At 36.9% G+C, this 17,917-nt stretch overlaps 6 protein-coding genes and 1 pseudogene across 8 annotated transcripts; 1 reads left to right on the top strand and 6 right to left on the bottom strand.

The window, feature by feature from the left end:
* Positions 1 to 336: 336 nt before the first annotated feature.
* LOC106322719 (uncharacterized GPI-anchored protein At5g19250-like) lies at positions 337 to 1,457 on the bottom strand. The gene is made up of 2 exons (XM_013760840.1): positions 1,285 to 1,457; positions 337 to 1,047 (listed from the first exon to the last, which is right to left on the bottom strand). The coding sequence occupies exons 1-2, from the start codon at positions 1,364 to 1,366 to the stop codon at positions 530 to 532; spliced, it is 600 nt and encodes a 199-aa protein (XP_013616294.1). The 5' UTR covers positions 1,367 to 1,457; the 3' UTR covers positions 337 to 529.
* A 593-nt stretch (positions 1,458 to 2,050) lies between these two features.
* On the bottom strand, positions 2,051 to 2,962 carry LOC106326165 (uncharacterized GPI-anchored protein At5g19250-like). Its single transcript, XM_013764185.1, has 2 exons — positions 2,816 to 2,962; positions 2,051 to 2,673 (listed from the first exon to the last, which is right to left on the bottom strand). Exons 1-2 carry the CDS (start codon positions 2,886 to 2,888, stop codon positions 2,153 to 2,155), a joined length of 594 nt encoding a protein of 197 aa, XP_013619639.1. The 5' UTR covers positions 2,889 to 2,962; the 3' UTR covers positions 2,051 to 2,152.
* A 927-nt stretch (positions 2,963 to 3,889) lies between these two features.
* Positions 3,890 to 6,834, top strand: LOC106327347 (glucose-1-phosphate adenylyltransferase large subunit 1, chloroplastic-like). Its single transcript, XM_013765472.1, has 15 exons — positions 3,890 to 4,181; positions 4,254 to 4,367; positions 4,446 to 4,613; positions 4,684 to 4,776; positions 4,850 to 4,933; positions 5,191 to 5,246; positions 5,325 to 5,418; positions 5,485 to 5,597; positions 5,665 to 5,737; positions 5,811 to 5,891; positions 5,967 to 6,053; positions 6,133 to 6,237; positions 6,330 to 6,436; positions 6,522 to 6,582; positions 6,649 to 6,834. Exons 1-15 carry the CDS (start codon positions 3,894 to 3,896, stop codon positions 6,748 to 6,750), a joined length of 1,626 nt encoding a protein of 541 aa, XP_013620926.1. The 5' UTR covers positions 3,890 to 3,893; the 3' UTR covers positions 6,751 to 6,834.
* Positions 5,023 to 9,104, bottom strand: LOC106327348 (DEAD-box ATP-dependent RNA helicase 58, chloroplastic). Of its 3 annotated transcripts, none has more exons than XM_013765474.1 (12): positions 8,734 to 9,104; positions 8,505 to 8,598; positions 8,319 to 8,432; positions 8,127 to 8,243; positions 7,935 to 8,039; positions 7,690 to 7,848; positions 7,553 to 7,621; positions 7,387 to 7,476; positions 6,913 to 7,317; positions 6,470 to 6,515; positions 5,960 to 6,023; positions 5,023 to 5,184 (listed from the first exon to the last, which is right to left on the bottom strand). In XM_013765474.1, the coding sequence occupies exons 1-9, from the start codon at positions 9,099 to 9,101 to the stop codon at positions 6,913 to 6,915; spliced, it is 1,521 nt and encodes a 506-aa protein (XP_013620928.1). In that variant the 5' UTR covers positions 9,102 to 9,104; the 3' UTR covers positions 5,023 to 5,184; positions 5,960 to 6,023; positions 6,470 to 6,515. The 3 variants fall into 3 exon arrangements, with proteins under 3 accessions (XP_013620928.1, XP_013620930.1, XP_013620929.1); XM_013765476.1 differs by having other exon boundaries at positions 8,319 to 8,428; XM_013765475.1 differs by lacking the exons at positions 5,023 to 5,184; positions 5,960 to 6,023; positions 6,470 to 6,515 and having other exon boundaries at positions 6,786 to 7,317.
* A 2,100-nt stretch (positions 9,105 to 11,204) lies between these two features.
* Positions 11,205 to 12,021, bottom strand: LOC106324957. The gene is made up of 2 exons (XM_013762959.1): positions 11,803 to 12,021; positions 11,205 to 11,719 (listed from the first exon to the last, which is right to left on the bottom strand). Exons 1-2 carry the CDS (start codon positions 11,932 to 11,934, stop codon positions 11,411 to 11,413), a joined length of 441 nt encoding a protein of 146 aa, XP_013618413.1. The 5' UTR covers positions 11,935 to 12,021; the 3' UTR covers positions 11,205 to 11,410.
* A 1,951-nt stretch (positions 12,022 to 13,972) lies between these two features.
* On the bottom strand, positions 13,973 to 16,802 carry LOC106327073 (annotated as a pseudogene).
* A 206-nt stretch (positions 16,803 to 17,008) lies between these two features.
* Positions 17,009 to 17,863, bottom strand: LOC106327077. Its single transcript, XM_013765092.1, has 2 exons — positions 17,657 to 17,863; positions 17,009 to 17,195 (listed from the first exon to the last, which is right to left on the bottom strand). The coding sequence occupies exons 1-2, from the start codon at positions 17,823 to 17,825 to the stop codon at positions 17,134 to 17,136; spliced, it is 231 nt and encodes a 76-aa protein (XP_013620546.1). The 5' UTR covers positions 17,826 to 17,863; the 3' UTR covers positions 17,009 to 17,133.
* Between the last annotated feature and the right edge of the window lie 54 nt (positions 17,864 to 17,917).

The following is a 17,917-nucleotide window of genomic DNA, read 5'->3' as shown; positions in this document are numbered from 1 at the left end:
ACTCTTATGTGTAATCTTTATATTTAATCATGTTTTTATTTAGGAATTTTTCTATCTTTATGTTTAATTATTGTTTTTATTTTTAATTGTTATATTTATATGTTTAATTATTATTTTTTAAGTTTATTTCTAGTATTTTATATTAAGTTATTCTATTTAATCATTCAATATATAAAAATTATATTTCACTAAACAAAAAATAATAATATTTTTTTATTCCTAAAGATTCCAACTTCAGGTTCACTATTGTACACACATTTTTCACAAGAGTCCTTAACTATTAAAAAAAAAAAAAAAAAAAAAAGATAATTTATTCTTAAGGACCCATTGTGGATGCTCAAGGCAGTGCAGATAAGATGATCATTACTACAATATCCCATCAAAATAAAACGATTGAGACAACACACAAATGCAGTGAGGTTTTCACCCAAAAACATTATTTTTACAGAACAAAGACAATGAAAGAAACTCATAATGAGACTCAAAACATGAAGAAAGAAACCTGAGATCATTATTCAAGAAAAGAAACTCAGAACATGAAGAAAGAAAATAGAAGAACCAACAAACACGAAGAGACAACACCGTTGACTCCAACTGTAAAAGCTCCTGAGTTACTGTCCTTAGTAGCCGGAGTATAGCCACCCTCAGTTGTGTTTGTAGTGAGGATAACCACAATCCAATTATCATCAGAAGCAATACCAATGCCGGTGAACTTAGAATCATTCAGATTCTTGTTGTACCGTGACTTTGTGAAATTAGACAAGACAAGGCTCGCATCAAGGTTAGGAACACAAGCTGGCATGATCTCACCGTCTCTGGTTGCGGTTATGTTGAGGCGGCATTTGGTGAGGAACTTAGGAAACTCTGAGAAACCAGGTTGGGATCCAGGGACTGAAGCAGGGCCAGTGGTGTTTGTGCATGGTTGGTTCTTGAACTGGTCTGCGAGTTCGTCAGCTAGACATTCAGCGTTGTTGTTATGCGTAAGTGTTGTTAGGTTTAGGGATGTTCTGTAGTCGTTGATGCCTTTAAGAAGAATGTCTTCCTCATCTGTTGATTTTAAAGACACAACAACACACACACAAATCATTTTCTTGCGGGTGAAACAAGAACCTGAATCAGAACTAAACTAGTAAGATCGAGATCTAGCGAAGGTACGAGCGAGTTAAACAGGTTCGATGGTTTATTTTCGGACAAGATCTAAAGTCAACATTACGATCAACAGTGTTGAGGTACCAAAATTCAATAATTCAAGGATATTCTTATGGAAATGAGAGAGTTGCTTACCGTTGTCGGAAAGAACAGGACGATGAAGGGAGAGACTGACAAGTGAGAGAAGAAAGAGTAGGTGGAGCTTGGATATCGCCATTGATGCTTGAGGAGGTTCTTTAGCTTTTTGCTGATTTTTTTCCGATGGCGCTTCTCTCTTTCTATGTATTATTGGCGTTTCGCTTTGACTTTTCTTCTTCTTCGAAGTAGTTGGTTCGGTCTTTTTGCCTTTTTGGTTTCTTTCTCGTCCAATCGTTTGATGACACGCACTCTCACGCGCAGACAAATTAGAAACGATATTATCTCTTTTAAAAAAAATGTTTTATTTATTTATTTTGGAAACCTAGGCGACAATTATTTTAAAAAATAAATAAAATATCTATCACTTCATCTAAGAAGCATGTTGAATTTTGAATTTAAAAATTTTACACTTCATTTATACTAAACTAATACTAATATTTTATTATTGGGAAATTTGATTGGGTTTGTCAGCAATGGAGAAGCTCTTAAAGGTCTAGGGGTGTTTAATTTGAATTTGGTTGTTTGTTCGGATTTTCTTTTAATTTTAAAATAGTGATATAAAAATATAAACCAATATTACATGGTTTTGGCTTCCGGTGTTAGATGGAACTTCAATTCTAAATTAGTGATTTCTTTTTGTGGTTTATTTAGTTTTTGATTTTTCGACTATGGTTTTTGCATTGACCAGGTTATCGATTTTGCTAGATTCATGTGTTCAATCAAATGAGCACACACTAGTCTCAAGAATGAGAAACTTGGCATTGTAATCAGGCTGATCACAAGTACTCAACTTTGAGTAAATGAAACGATAGAGAAACAAAGACAATGAGACCATCACACATGAGAAACAAACCAACTATCAAACTCAAAACATGAAGAAACAAAAGAAAAGAACCAACAAAAGAAAACAGTTAACAAAGCCGTTAATGGGTAATGTGAAACCTCCCGCATAATGGTAAATAACAGCCGGAGAAAAGCTACCTTCGGATGTCTTTGTAGTGAGGACAACCACAATCCAATTGTCATCAGAACCAATACCAATTCCAGTGAACTTGGAATCGTTCAGGTTTTTCAAGTATTCTGACTTTGTGAAATTGGTCAATACAAGGCTTTGATCATGATTAGAAACACAAGCTGGCAGTATTACACTGTCTCTCATTGCGGTTACGTTGAGATGGCAATTTTTGAGGAGGTTAGGGTAGTTTGGGAACTGAGGTTCGGATCCAGGGACTGAAGCTGAGGTAGTGGTGTTTGTGCATGGTCGGTTCTTAAATTGGTCTACTATTTCGCCAGCTAGACAATCTGCGTTGTCGTTTGGTGTTAGTGTTGTTAGGTTTAGTGATGTTCTGTACTTGTTGATAATTGTAAGAAGAAGGTCTTCTTCATCTGTGGATATCAAAGACAGAACACACAAAATTTACTTGTTCGTGAAGCAATCCACAAATGAATAAATCTCAATTTAAACTAAACTAGTAAGAACCGTTAATACGAGTACTGGAACACATAGGACGATAGAGTAATTACTCACCGGAAAGAACAGGACGATGGAGGGAGAGAATGACTGAGAGAAGAAAGAGTAGGTGGAGCTTGGATATCGCCATTGACGCAAAGGTTTTTCAGATTTAGCTTTGCTGAGTTTTGGCGATTACTCTTCTCTCTATGACTCTATCTTTAGTTTCTTTCGCTTATATTCTTCAGAGTCGTTGCTTCGGTCTTTCTTTTCTATTTCTCATGTCTGTTTTGCGACGTAAACACATTACCTAACTCAGCAAACGGTCTAAAAGAGTTTTTCCCCCTTTTTAATATTAAAATCTTAGACTAAAATCATGAAAGTGTATATTGATTATAGTTGTACTTGATATAGAAAAATTATATAACAAGTATGTACTTGCTATATAATTTTGATAAATATATATCAATTTGTCCTTGATATATAAATCCTATAACCATTTATATTCTATCATTTTATTTTTAGAAATGCTCTAAGATATCGATCACTTAAATAAAATTTGTGATCAAGAACATTACCACATCCTTAAATGGTTTCATAAATACATTAATGTATAACAAAGGAGATGGGAAATCAAATGTATAACAAAAGAGATGGAAAATCAAAATGATGAACTCAAAATTTGATTAGAAAATTCTCGGAGATAGTGATTACATAACCTATCAAAACGGTTGTTCATATATATAAAAAATCATGGATCATTGACTTATGTTGAGATGGATGAGGATGGAACATTCAAATACACATTGCATTTGACCCATTAATAAAGTGATTTTAGTCTATGAAGAAATATTTTTAGAAGAACTACACAAACATTTATACTATAATTTATTTGTGTTCCAAAAAAAACTATAATTTATTTATTTTCAAAAGTATTAATAGAACTTTGCAAATAAAAAAAGAATAAACTATTCTCTGGCAAATATTTTTTGTTTCCTTGATAAAACTCTAGTAGAATATGCCATTGTGAAACATGTCAAGACAAAAGATAAATGTCTTAAAATCTAAACACAAAACAATAACTAGTGGTTGATGTAACTTGTTGAAGATAGGGTGGAAGCAAATCCTTCCTAAATATCAAGTAAAATGCTAGTCCATGCAACTCTCTTTTCTTCTCTGTTATCTCTCCACCTGTCTCAAAACTCTTCAACAGCCAATATTTCCAGCAAAAATGGTTGTCTCTCCTGACTGCAGAATCTCCCTCTCTGCACCGTGCTGCCTACGCGGCTCCTCGGGCTACACCAGGCACATTAAGCTAGGCAGCTTCTGCAATGGGGAGCTCATGGGGAAGAAGCTCAACTTGGCTCAGCTACGATCTTCTTCACCTAACTCCTCTCAAAAGAGAATCCAAATGTCTTTAAACAGTGTAGCTGGAGAGAGTAAGGTAAAAAACGTTTCAACCTTAGTGCTTCTGCTTCTTATTCTTTGATCTTCTGTTTACCTCACCAACCTCCAGGTACAAGAACTTGAGTCTGAGAAAAGGGATCCAAAGACAGTGGCTTCCATTATTCTTGGAGGTGGAGCTGGAACTCGACTCTTTCCTCTCACAAAGCGTCGCGCCAAGCCTGCTGTTAGCTGCTTCCATCTTGCTAAATTTTCCGCAAAACAAAGTATAAAACTAATTTTGGAATATTGCGTTAACTTGCAGGTCCCTATCGGAGGAGCCTATAGGTTGATAGATGTACCGATGAGCAACTGCATCAACAGCGGAATCAACAAAGTCTACATACTCACACAATACAACTCAGCATCACTGAACAGGCATCTAGCTCGTGCTTACAACTCCAATGGAGTTTTTGGAGATGGCTTTGTTGAGGTTTTGATATTGCTTTCTTCATCACACCCTTTATGAACGCATCTGAGGCCATTGTTTGAATAATATTCAGGCTCTTGCAGCCACGCAAACGCCAGGAGAAACGGGTAAAAGGTGGTTCCAAGGTACAGCAGATGCGGTTCGGCAATTCCATTGGCTTTTCGAGGTAGAAACCAGACTTTTAAGTAGCTTATCTTCACATTGGAAACACAAAGGGTCTAACATTTTCTTTATCATAGGATGCGAGAAGCAAGGAGATAGAGGATGTCTTGATCCTCTCTGGTGATCACCTTTACAGGATGGATTACATGGATTTTATACAGGTGAGACAAAATTATTCATCCCATGTCTTTCATCAAGAAGTTATATAACTCACAAGTATTCGTAAATAGAAGTAATAGACAGGAACAAATAAACTGCAAATAACTCATTCTTGATAAGTACTTGAAATAACAAATACTATTTTTAACAAGTAAAGTACAAGTTTAAATTATCATTACTCGTACAAGACAAGTCTAGTATTACTAAAATAGTGAGTATTCCGCTTGTTCCCAGTCCTAACTGATACTTCAATCTGCAGGATCATCGACAAAGCGGTGCAGATATAAGCATTTCTTGCATACCAATAGATGACAGGTGAATGCAAAAGAGTCCAACAAATTCATTCAAAGATCATTGTTTCTTAAATAAGTCTCTATCTGTGTTACATGGTAGACGTGCCTCAGATTTTGGTCTAATGAAGATAGATGACAAAGGAAGAGTCATCTCTTTCAGTGAAAAACCTAAAGGAGATGACCTGAAAGCAATGGTATGTTGAAACTTTTTAAAAGGATCTCTTAACCAAACCTGAAGATTATTCTAATATTATCCTTAGGCAGTAGACACAACTGTTCTAGGACTTTCTAAGGAGGAAGCTGAAAAGAAACCATACATAGCGTCAATGGGAGTCTATGTTTTCAAGAAAGAAATTCTCTTGAATCTCTTGAGGTAACAACACTTTTAAGCTCTATATTCTGTATATGCATTCTAAGAAGTTTAAGTGTTCTGAAACCAGATGGCGTTTCCCAACAGCAAACGACTTTGGTTCAGAGATTATACCCTTCTCAGCTAAAGAGTTCTATGTGAATGTCAGTAACACTCAGTTTATGCACACATTGAGTATTGTTATAATATAAGGGGATAACAAGATGTTTTGAGCAGGCTTATCTCTTTAATGACTACTGGGAAGATATAGGAACCATAAGATCATTCTTTGATGCAAATCTCGCCCTCACTGAGCATGTAAGGACAAGATGTAGCTAATAATCATATAAACTCATTTTCATATCACTTACGTCTACATATCTTACCTTGTAGCCACCAGCATTCAGTTTCTACGACGCAGCGAAGCCAATATATACATCAAGGAGAAACCTGCCACCATCAAAGATAGACGGCTCTAAGGTTAGTAAAAACCAGATATCATTTTTCGGTTTTGGCTCATTTTCTTCAGGACTAACTCTTAAGTTCATTCCATGTGAAGCTCGTTGATTCGATCATTTCTCATGGAAGCTTCTTAACCAACTGCTTAATTGAGCACAGCATTGTGGGAATTAGATCAAGAGTAGGCAGTAATGTTCAGTTGAAGGTAGGAAAAAAAAAACTAATATCTTTCTAAGTCATAATGAAAGGATCAGACTCTTAAGATTATATAATGATCTAGAAACATAAAAACTCTAGGACACTGTGATGCTTGGGGCAGACTTCTACGAAACAGAAGCAGAAGTTGCAGCACTGCTTGCTGAGGGAAAAGTTCCCATTGGAATAGGAGAGAACACAAAGATTAAGTAAGACTAAACGTTCACTTTCAAATGGTTTACCTTAGAAACAGAAGGTTCCTGATTCCTTTCTCACTCCTCCTTTCCCCTACAGAGAATGCATTATAGACAAGAATGCTAGAGTTGGGAAGAATGTAGTTATCGCAAACTCAGAGGTAAAAGTTATCTTTTATGTAATCAAAAATGGACTCATCAGACATACTAATGTGATGGTTTTGCAGGGAGTACAAGAAGCAGATAGATCATCAGATGGATTTTACATCAGATCTGGCATAACAGTAATCTTGAAGAACTCAGTAATTGCAGATGGAGTTGTCATATGAGATTAAGTTTAAAATTGTGAGAACTAAGCATGCAGAGCAGAAAAAAGTCGAAACTATATTAATAAAGCAATTTATTTGATAGTAGTGGCACTTCTCATATAATCATTCCATGTAACTAATCAGTTGAACTCACAGGTGGTTATGAAAAAAATGGATATGTACCTAAAACATCAGTTCCTCGCAGCTGAACATTAGTTCATTTTCGAATCTTTGCAAGACAAATCTTTCCTCAGAGGTGATCAGGTTGGTAACAATGCACTTCCTATCCGAAAAGGGTTTTCGACCAGCTCTTCCAGCTCGGTGAAGATAATCTGTAGCTGTCTGTGGGAGATCAAAGTTGAAGATGTGGGTTGTTTCCGGTAGATCAATCCCCCTTGCTGCAATATCAGTAGACACAAGAAGAAACCCTCCTCCTTGCCGGATTTCTGTTAATGAAGCTGCTCGTGAATTGAAATTCATGTCTTCCTCTAGTAGGAGGATCTCAAGAGAGCCATTATATGAAGTTTTGAGGAATTCAATAAGTAGAGTTGTGGAAGGATCGTTTCCAGCCTTCTTTGACTTCTCAGACTGAAAAGTAGAAAGAGGGAAAGGGTGTTAAATGGTTTAGAATAGGTGAAGTCAGAGGTTTTCAAAAACCTGCTCTCCGACGAAAATAATAGCTGATTCAGGAGCATCAGACTCTAACAAGGCGAGCAGTACTTGATGCTTGTTTTTCTTCCCACACACCTGCCAAAACACAGATCAGATGTAACTAACAGCTCAATATTTAGACAGAGAGAAGTCAGAACAAGTTAGATCTTACTACAAATTTGTGAAGAAGGCACAAAGGCATGGGCGTGATTGCGCTAACATGAATATGAACAACATCCCTCTACAGAAAATATAGAGTCAGGAGGGTAGTATTAATCTAACAGTAGCTCAAATCCTTAATAGGCAAACCTTTGTCCACTTTTGCTGCATACAGTCATGCACAAAATGTTTATGCTGGGGAATGGAAGCACTGGCGAAAACCGTCTGACGTTTATCGCATGAAGAAAATGAAGTCAGAAGCTTCCTCACAGGACCGGCTTGTTTAGATGAGTAGAATAAGAAATCAACCTACCAACAAGTGACAGAAACTATTCTCAACATGATGTTCAATGTACAGAACAGCATCTGACTATCATTTGCTATGGAGTCTTTACCTCATCCACAACAAGAACTTTCACCGAGTCAAGTCTAAGTATGTGCTTTTCAAGCATGTGGCACAAACTTGCAACCGTAGCAACCACAATTGCTGGTGGCTCAGCCTGAAAAAAAAAAAAGAGTTAAACTTGCTAAGCTAACTCACAAGAAGAATAGTCTAAAAGCCTTCAAGAACGCTTTTGAGTCCGAACCTTGAGCCAGCTTTTGTGCCTTCTTAGCATCCCACCATCTAAGAGAGCCATAACTGTACATCCTTTCACCTCAGCATCCGTTGATTTTGCAGCCAACATTCGAGCAACCTTTGTAACCTAAACCACAAAAGAGGCAAGAATGTCCATATAAGAAAAGTAAAACCCATTCAAAATCAAGGCATATGGTCTTACTTGCATACCGAGCTCCCGAGTGGGAACAACAACCACAGCTTGCACAGAAGATCGTTGAGGATTTATAAGAGAGAGTATGAGTAACAGGTAAGTCAATGTCTTGCCTGAGCCTGTCTACATTACCAAAAAACATTAACTGTGTTCTGTAACAAAATAGAGAGCAATGATGGATATAAAGGAAGAGACTTGGGCATGGAGGATGCAATCACGGCCAGTGAACAGAGTAGGAAGAGCTTCTCTTTGAATATCTGTTGGAAACACAAACCCAATCTCCTCCATTCTAGCAAAACCCAGTTCACAAGTTTCGAACTTTATTACTTATTCGAATCAATTTTTTTACCGGGGAACAAAAAACAGAGCTTGCCTGTGTAAAAACAGAGCTTTTAAGCGAAAAAACAAAAAAAACAGAGCTTGCCTGTGTAAAATGTGTTCGGGGACAAAGCCTTGGCAGATGTTTCGTAGAGTCAAAGCAGTTGTTTCTGTGGGAGCGTTGCTTTCGATTTCAGAGCGAGTGTTGGTGACGGCTTGGAGGTTAGTAATCCGAGAAGTGGAGGAGGATTGGAGAGGAGAACAAGTAGTAGGGTGAAAGAGAGAGAGTTTTCCTGGTGTTGATAAAAGGGGAGCATGAAAGGATGAGACTTTAGAGAGGAGGCAGAAGTGAGGAACAGAGAGAAGCTGGTGGGACGCCATTGATGAGAGCACCTCTGGCGAAAGGGAGAAGAAGGATAACGAAATTGAACTTTGGGACCAAATCTTCCTGCGCGGTTTGGTATGGTATGTCATGGTTTAGTGTCGTTAATAAATTTTACTTATTTTGGTGTTAAAAAAAGTTACTTTTTAAATTTACTGAAAGTTGATTTTGGACCAATTTTGCAATTTTATCACACAACTTTGTAATGGACTTAAGAGCTCGGAATATAAGAACCCGTCTCTTAATTTTTAACTAAAAAAACTAAGAACCGTCTTTTAAAACTCTTATTCCCTATGTTTCATATTGTAAGTAGTTTTAGGAAAATATTTTTGTTTCAAAATGTAAGTAGTTTTCGTATTTCTATATAACTTTTACATTTATTGAATACAGTGTGACCAATCAAATTAAATAGACTTATTTTTTATTGGTTAAATTATATCTAACCTATTTATTATAAAATACTTTTTAAAAATATAATAATTTTCTTAATCTCCGTGCTTTTAGCCAAAACTACTTATATTATAAAACGGATGGAGTATTTAAGAGCCGATTATTAGTTTTTTTAGTTAAAAGTTAAGAGACAAATTCTTATATTCCGCTAAAAACTCCACCTTAAAAACCCTTCAATAATCATGTTCTTATAGAACAAATTTGAAATCCAATTGCAAACACAAAAGTCCAAGTTTGAAGGAGAAGCAATGAGCTTGTTCACTGTACTTATGCAACTATGCTTGGGCTTATTATACATCCTGCTGGCCAAGCTAACTTGCTATGTGCTCCATTTTCTATGGTTTTATACCCATTCCCATTGGAAAAACAGGCCACCACCGAATATAACTTCAACGTTTAGAGCTCTCTAATCACCGAAATCAATATAATATTACTATTATGTTAAAAGTTAAAACTCTCTAATCACCGAAATATATATATCTTACTATTATGTTAAAAGTTAAAACTCTCTAATCACCGAAATATATCTCTTACTATTATGTTAAAAGTTAAAACTCTCTAATCACCGAAATATATCTCTTACTATTATGTAGTAGTACACAACGAAAAGAATCTTGTAATGATTCCACCGCCACTTATAAAATATATCATAGTTTGTATTATGTATGAATCAAAGTAACTGTGTTTTCGAATCTTGTCTTGAAGGTTGTTGGCTGCTATTGATATTAATGTGCATTTAAATATAGTTTGTCTGTCTGTTCACTACTTCTTTATTACCATTTCCCTAGCATCTACTCCTTCTCCCTCTGTATCATTTTAATTTTAATAGGTGTTTAAGTTTTTTGCACAAATATTAAAAAAATACAATTTTTTATGTAATTGGCTTTGGTTACATAAAATAACATTAAATAAAACTAATTCAACCAATAAGAAAAAGATGTAGTATTTTATAATTGGTCAAAATTTTCAAATGACATTAAATTTTACCTATAATTGTGAGAACATCACTTATTTTGAAACAAAATCAAAATCCTTAAACACCAGTTAAACTGATACGGATGGAGTATGTTTTATTAATGTTTGATGTTCGGAGTTTGGTTAATATTTAGATTAATCAGTATCGTCTGTGTGAGCTTGTATTATTTAAAAAAAACAATTAAAGAAACAAAGGAAAAGGTGGATATGTGATATGTCCTGAAAGCTGAAACTAATAAGAGGTTTTAATGGAAAAGTAGGAGATCACAATCATATTATTTTGCTCTAAGGCTCGGATTGAGCGGTGCGGGACAAACGGTTCAACTGCAATACGGTTCTAACAGTTATAAAAACGTATAGATATATGGTATATATAAAGATTTTTGTTACTGTTAAGTGCGGTGCGGATTAAAACATTCGAAGCCTAAGTAAAAAGAATAAGGGAATGAGAATGAATTATGAGAGAGAGAGATGGGCATGTGAGTGGGAGTGGCATGACAGAAGGTGTGTGAGCTTGTGACAGTCTTTTTGGACCTCTTAGTTATTAGATCTGATCTTTTAATATATTCAGTCAGTGTGGCAAACTCGTCTGTGATGTCCCAAAGATATTTTGATTGATTGGACAAAGTTAGAGAGAGACACAGAACATTTGCACATTCCACATGGGTCTTGTCTTTACACATTCCTCCATCACTATTAGTTGTAATCACCCAACAAGATTTCATAACTTGATTTTTAATTTAATGCTTAAAACATATTTTACAAAAGGAGAGAAGTCAATGAATATCTCTAAAATGACAAGAAAAAATTACATTAAAACAAGAACAAACTTGGAACAAGACCTTCCTTACAGAAGAAAGAACGCTTTATTCTTCGCTGATTTACAAACAAATAAATCTTATGCATCTATAGAATATATATATAGTCATATGAATCAATCACACAAAAACCATGAATAATATTTGTTAAAAATTAATCAAGTGTAGATAGATGCTGCATCTCTGTAGCTTCTTCTTGCCATAGAAGCATGAACATTACTAGTGATCATGCTGCTCTTGTTGTTGTTGTGAGTGGTGAGAGTACTCCTTGAGTTGTTCTGATACAGTTGTCTGTTTTGATGAATAGAGTTGTGTTGCTTGGCGTTGAAGGAACTAAACCTACCTTGCTTCGGATGATGAAGTCTTCTTCTGGACTGAGAAGATTTAGGGATGAACACACCAGTTCCTTTGCTTGGTTCTTTATGATACATATATGGATCCGTTTGATAGCTTTCTCTGAACATGCCCTGTTTCCACAAAGATTCAAGAAACAGACAGTTAGAGAGAAGTATGTTTTAAACTTCTGAGAGAGAGATTAAGAGGAACAAACCTGGAACGCAAGAGAGGATGTAGAGAGAGAAACAGGGTTTAACTGTTCATCTTCATCCATAATAAGAAGAGAGATCTGTTTGCTTATGTCTGCAAAGAAGACATCATCATCAAGCTCTAACTCCATAGCCATATATATCTTAGTTTTCCTAACACTTTGTATGTCTTGTGTTATTTCTTTGCTTGAAGTGGAGTTTGAGGGAATGTTGAAAGAGTCAAATATATAGGCAAGAAAATATTGGCCCTTTGAGAGAGGAAGAGAGAAGAAGAGCATGTGGGTGGGGAGAGTGGGGTCAGAGGAAAAAAGAAAGAAAGAGATTTGAACTATGTAAATCTAATCTGGCTAAGTCCCACACAACATGAAGGACAGAAGGAGGTTGTGCATTGATGTTATCCAGTTGTTAAATGTTGAAAAGACAAATAAAAGTTCGCAAACAACCCATATCCACTCTGTTTTTATTAAATTTACATATATCTCATATTTGACCAAAAACTTTTATAGCTTTACTAAATTACTATGAATATAACTGAACTGAACCAACAAGTGTTGGTTTTCATTATTCATCATGATATTAACAAAACAAAAAAAAAAAAGAACAAAAACTAAGGAAATCTTTGTTACGGGCCTTATGGCTGTGAGATCCTAAAACAGATCCTAAAACAGACACATCTAAAGACAGCTTGTGGTGGGCAATTGAGGAAATGGACAATACACAATTTGGATTTTGTAGAGATGGAGAATCTCTATTTATGATATGGTTTGAGGATAGTGTTTTGAGTGAAAGTAAGGTCACACGCCTATCCTACTTGATGATATTTCATATAAACTATTTCCCAAGGCAAGCTTGATGGTCTATAAGGTATATGTACATAATTATCTGTTTATCATTCACTTTCCGAGTAAAAGGAATCATGGAGTTCATATCATATCACCTACCTTAAACTCTTATAGACGCAAAGAAAAAGAAGAAGACTCGAGATGAAAAAACTGTTTTGATTGTCATAACTCATAATCCTTGGTTGTTTGCTTCTAGTGACATGTTGTTTAACTGATGACGTCACTCAAAGCTTTGAAGGTAATGAGATGTATTTTACAAGTTGTAAGTTACAACCAAATATCCCACCCAATTAACCTAATCACCCTAACAAGCTACAAGAGCGAGAAGATGTTGTTTACCAAACGATATTTATCTGAATCACCATTGTTTGATCTTGAAGAACCTTCATGCTTAAGAGACAACGCAAAAAGGAGCTCATTCCGCAAATCAGGAACTCCAGGGAGACACTACTGTTGCAGTCTTGCGTGTGGACTGGTGCAGGACCAGCCGCAGCTGAGCCCAGGTAGTACAGTGATGGGTAGTCATCGTTTCTTTAAGCAGCCGTAGCCGTTATGTTCAACAGTTTTAGTTTAACCATCTTTGAACTTTTCTTGTATGTTCCCATGTCCTGATGGAACCAGAGAGGCTCCAAAATCAGGCGGTGTCTCTATATGACATGTTCCTCCGCTTCTCCAATCCCCTCCCCTGAATTGAAAGAAAACTGGAGTGTTCTAAGAACATAAAGTGTTCTATGTTAGAGCTTCTAACAGACCATAGATTAGATTTAAGAAGAAAGGGCTAAGAACACAAAGGGCTCACTCATCCAAGGAAACACACCATTAGGAAACAAACTGAATGAGGAAAGAGTATTCAGAAAAAACACTGTAAAATGTCCAATCATCTTCTCAATGCATTAGCGTGGTGAAAGTGTTCTGATTGGTGATCCGCATAACCATCGACAACTGTGCATGACTCAAGTAATCACGCGTTCCTGCAGAATCATAATCTATGTTTCCTGGTCCTCTCAACATCATCATCACGTCCAAGACTATTCTCCTTCAATTTCATAATGCCCATAGATTCTCCATCTTCACTTTCTTTTCCGTCAATAGAACATTGAAGGACCTCCAAAAGTTGTACACCGCAGCCTTTCACTTTCATCCTCCATTTTTTATAAAGGACTTTGAACTGAAACAAAAGATTGCTGAAAGTGGTCTCTTCGGCTTCAGGGAAATCTTGGTTTAGACGAAAATAATCTTCAAATGTAGACAGATCTTCATATCCATATAGATCCTGGTTCATAGCTGTAGAAGTTTGATCGTAATCTCCAACACTGTTTAAAGTCAGGCCCCCACTTGATTATTGCTTCATATAAGTAATATCGAGAAACATACACAAAGTCACGAGAATCACCGAAACTCAGACCAAGAACCTCAAGATTCTCCAACTTAGAAATGTTACGAGATATAGTTTTCAGCTTCTCGCATCCATACATAATTAGTTTACGCAGACGAAATAGCTTCTCAATCCATGGAGGAATCTCCTCTATCCATGTCCTGGACAACGACAACTCTACGATGCTGTCTGGACCCTGTGATATCCAATCGGTAAAGACAAGACCAAGTTATCATTAATGATGACACTTTCTCTATCGGAGTATAGCTCAGCTTGGGTTTTTCCAAACTTGAGCAACCACTGATTTCTTTCAAACTTCCATAATTCCCGCAGTTACTGAGATTTAATTCCTCGAGATTGATTAACCTGCCGATAGAAGAGGGGAGCTCCTTCAAAAGCAAGCAACCCTTAAGTTTGCAGATTCTAAGCTTAGTGGCATTGCCAATAGAGCTTGTGAGCTCTAACAAGCTTTTGCAGCCACTGAGGTCTAATTCCTCGAGACTCGTTGCTTTTGAGAGATCTGGAATCTTTTTCAGATACTCAGATGCACTCAAATCCATCCGCTTGAGGCATTGGAGAGGCTACACAAAAGAGAGAGAGAAGTTTTAGAGAAATGACTAATCGGGCTTCACACGAAATACAATACAAAATAAAAATTGGTGAATAGTCTTACTTGGATTCCCTCCCAAAGTTTCTCAAATTTGCTATGTTGCATGATTAGTTCGACAAGAAAGCAGAGTAGACTTTTAGGAACTGGAGATTATTCATCCCATCGAAAGCGCTTTTGCTTGTTTGGATTTCATTTGAAGCAAGCAACCATATGCCTAGAACAGTTTCAGTACCCTAAGAAGAGATTATTCAAAAAGAACTAATAAATCTCAGCTTTAAAATCCCAAGGAATCAGAAGACTGCAGATGTTACGAAAAAAAATAAGAAACTTACAGTATTTTCTTCAAGTACATCAGAAATTTCTTTGTTATCCCACAAGAACTGTCGCTTTCCTGGCTCCTCCGAAGACCGTTTCTTGACTATTTCTCTACCCATTTTTTGCAGTAAACTATGCATCCTTATGTATCTGTGGTAATCTATAGATATAAGAGATTTATCAGCTAAGACTTGAAGTCCATGGTTGACCTCCAAACCGCTTTTTTCAAGCCACCTCTTAACGCTATCAACCGTGCAGTTGGAACAAGAAAAGAAACATGCAATGTGCAGGAAAAGAGCTTTATCTTTATCATTTAAGGCGTCGTAGCTAAATCTTAAAGTTGATTCAATTTCTCCGTCAAGGCTAGACTTGAGCCTTGGTAGTGCGTCTATACACTCCTCCCTGGACATTCCTCGCAGATATGATCCCATGACTCTCAAGCCTAGAGGAAGATCCCCAGCAAGTCCAGTAACTTCCCTAGCAAGCATTTCAAAACCATAATCTGGAGACTTTTGACCGAAAGCATATTGGCAGAAGATCTGCAGAGACTCAGTTCAAGTTGGAAATTTCATCTCGTAGATATGATCGATCCCCAATCTGAGTTTCTTGAGAAGGTTTCTATCTTCGGTTGTAATGATAAGCATACTTCCCGGACCAAACCATCCACATTTGTTTGCCATTTCCTCTAGTTGCCACAAGCTATCCACTTCATCAAGAACAACCAACACCTTTTTGTCACTCACCAATTCTTGAGCCCCTCCCAAGTGACCAACCTCAATATCCTTTTGGTTGAGTAGTTGAGACAACAAATTTTGATGCAAACTCAACTTCAACGAATAGTCGTTACCACAAGGCTTCTCATAATTTCCTCTAATATTCTCCAAAAACGAGCTGAATGGAAAACCAGGAGAGAGTTGGCTGTATAAAACTCTGGCAGTGGTCGTCTTACCAATCCCGGCAGGACCCACAAGCACAATCATCTTAACTTGTTCCGATTGTAGGATGAACTTGGATTTTATATCTATGATTCGACGTTCGATGCCAACAAAGTTATCAAAGTCTTTTGATGGTGTAAAACCCAATACAGCCGTGACATCTGAGGCAACAGTGTTGATCAAATCAGCTTCGCTGTCACTAACAGAAACAAAGGTTATACATTAAAACAGATATCATAGAAATTAGCTACACATAATAAGGAAGTGGAAGTAAAAGTAAAAATGAACTAACCAGTTGCTAGAGTGGTAACCAGCTATACCAGCGACATCTTTCAAAGCTTGCCTCCATGCTTGCTTCACCTCTTCTGTTTTTCCCACACAGGTTTCATCAAAGGCCTTTCCGAAATCTCCGGTCTGCTTCCTAACATCAGATGGATCCACTTCGTAGAAAATGGTCATCACTGTTTGTTGACACTCTTCCCTGCACTTCATGATCTCCACCAACTCATCCAAACACCAGCTTGAAGAAGCGTAGTTACGGGAGAGCAATACAACGGCCACCCTTGATTGTCTGATCGCTCCTACAAGCACAGGGCCAACAGATTCACCTCGCTTGATCTCGTTATCAACGAAAGGTATGATTCCCTTGCTTTTGAGCTCTTTCAGAACGTGACTAAGAAAGCCTTTGCGCACGTCTTCGCCACGGAAGCTCAGGAAGACGTGATACAGCCAGCTGCGAGACAGAGATGAAGAAGAAGCCATGGATAACATCACGAAGAAAATGATCACAAAGCTTTCAGTTAGAAAGAAGAAATAACATCGGAAAAGAGTAAAAGGCGTAAATTGATAAGGAAACATTAGGATACCGCCAAGTCAAGTCAAGAACTGTATTTTTTTTAAATATAAATTATTTGTATTTCAGTGCATAGTGGAAGCTAAAAGTGATTGTATGGATTTAGAAAAATAAGGAAAAGGTTGTTTTAGAATAAAACATATTTGAACAACTAACTGTAGTTTGACTTTACAATCTTCATGGTTCGCTTCAGATTAAGCCATCATCGTAAAGAACAGAGATTGTGTACCGTTGCTGTTCTTACAAGTCCTTCAATTTAAAAGCTTCATAAAAATTTTTTAGAGAAATTGTACTATACTTGGGGTTAAGACTGAGTGAATGACGGTAACAGATTTGATCTGAGATCAAGAAAACCAAAGAAGCAACAAGGTTTCTTCCTTGCTTGCACATTCATAGGTTCTGTCATCTAGTTTTTCTCCTCCCATCCCTCGATATTGTTATTGTCCCATCTCCCTTCTTCTTGTCCATCTACAAAGATCAGAGAGTAAGAAAAAACATTACGAACAATCAAAAGTTCTAAGTTAGAGCTTCTAAACAGACACCATGGATTACATATAAGACAGCAATGACTAAGAACACAAAGGGCTCACTCATCCCAAGGAAACAAACTGAAGGGAGAAAGTGTCTTCATAAGAAGAAGAAAAAAGAAGTCTAAAATGGTCAATCATCCTCTCGTGTCTCACACTACATTAGCGTGAAAGTGTTTTGATTGGTGATCCGCAGAAGAGATCCATACTTTCTTTTGCCAATTCACAAAAACAAAGAGCTCGACAAGCATCAATTAACTATCAATCAACCATTCACTTGAAATCGAGCATCATGAGATTGTTCTATCAACTAACCATCAATCATTTATAAAACTATCTCTGATTGCACAAACGCAAACGAAAGAACCGAGCTTTGAAAGAGAGAAAGTGGATACAGCAGACCTTGTTGTTGTTGGTGCTGAGAAGCTTGAGACTGAAGAGAACGTTCGTACTGTTCAGCCTTCTCAAGGAAAGGCTTGTATCCAAGCTCCAGCGACATGTACCCGAACGCCAATGATCCCAACACCACCACCGATGATCGAATCGCGTTGTCCATCGCCGTCCTCTTCATCCTCCTTCCCCTCTCTCTCGCGCTCTCCAACTCTCAGTGTTTTCTTTCTTTCCCTAAAATAATAATTAAAAAAAAAAAAAAAAAAAAAAAAA

This window comes from Brassica oleracea, chromosome C2 (assembly GCF_000695525.1).
Source record: "Brassica oleracea var. oleracea cultivar TO1000 chromosome C2, BOL, whole genome shotgun sequence".
NCBI classification, from domain to species: domain Eukaryota; kingdom Viridiplantae; phylum Streptophyta; class Magnoliopsida; order Brassicales; family Brassicaceae; genus Brassica; species Brassica oleracea.
This window is presented reverse-complemented; position numbering and strand designations above follow the sequence as displayed.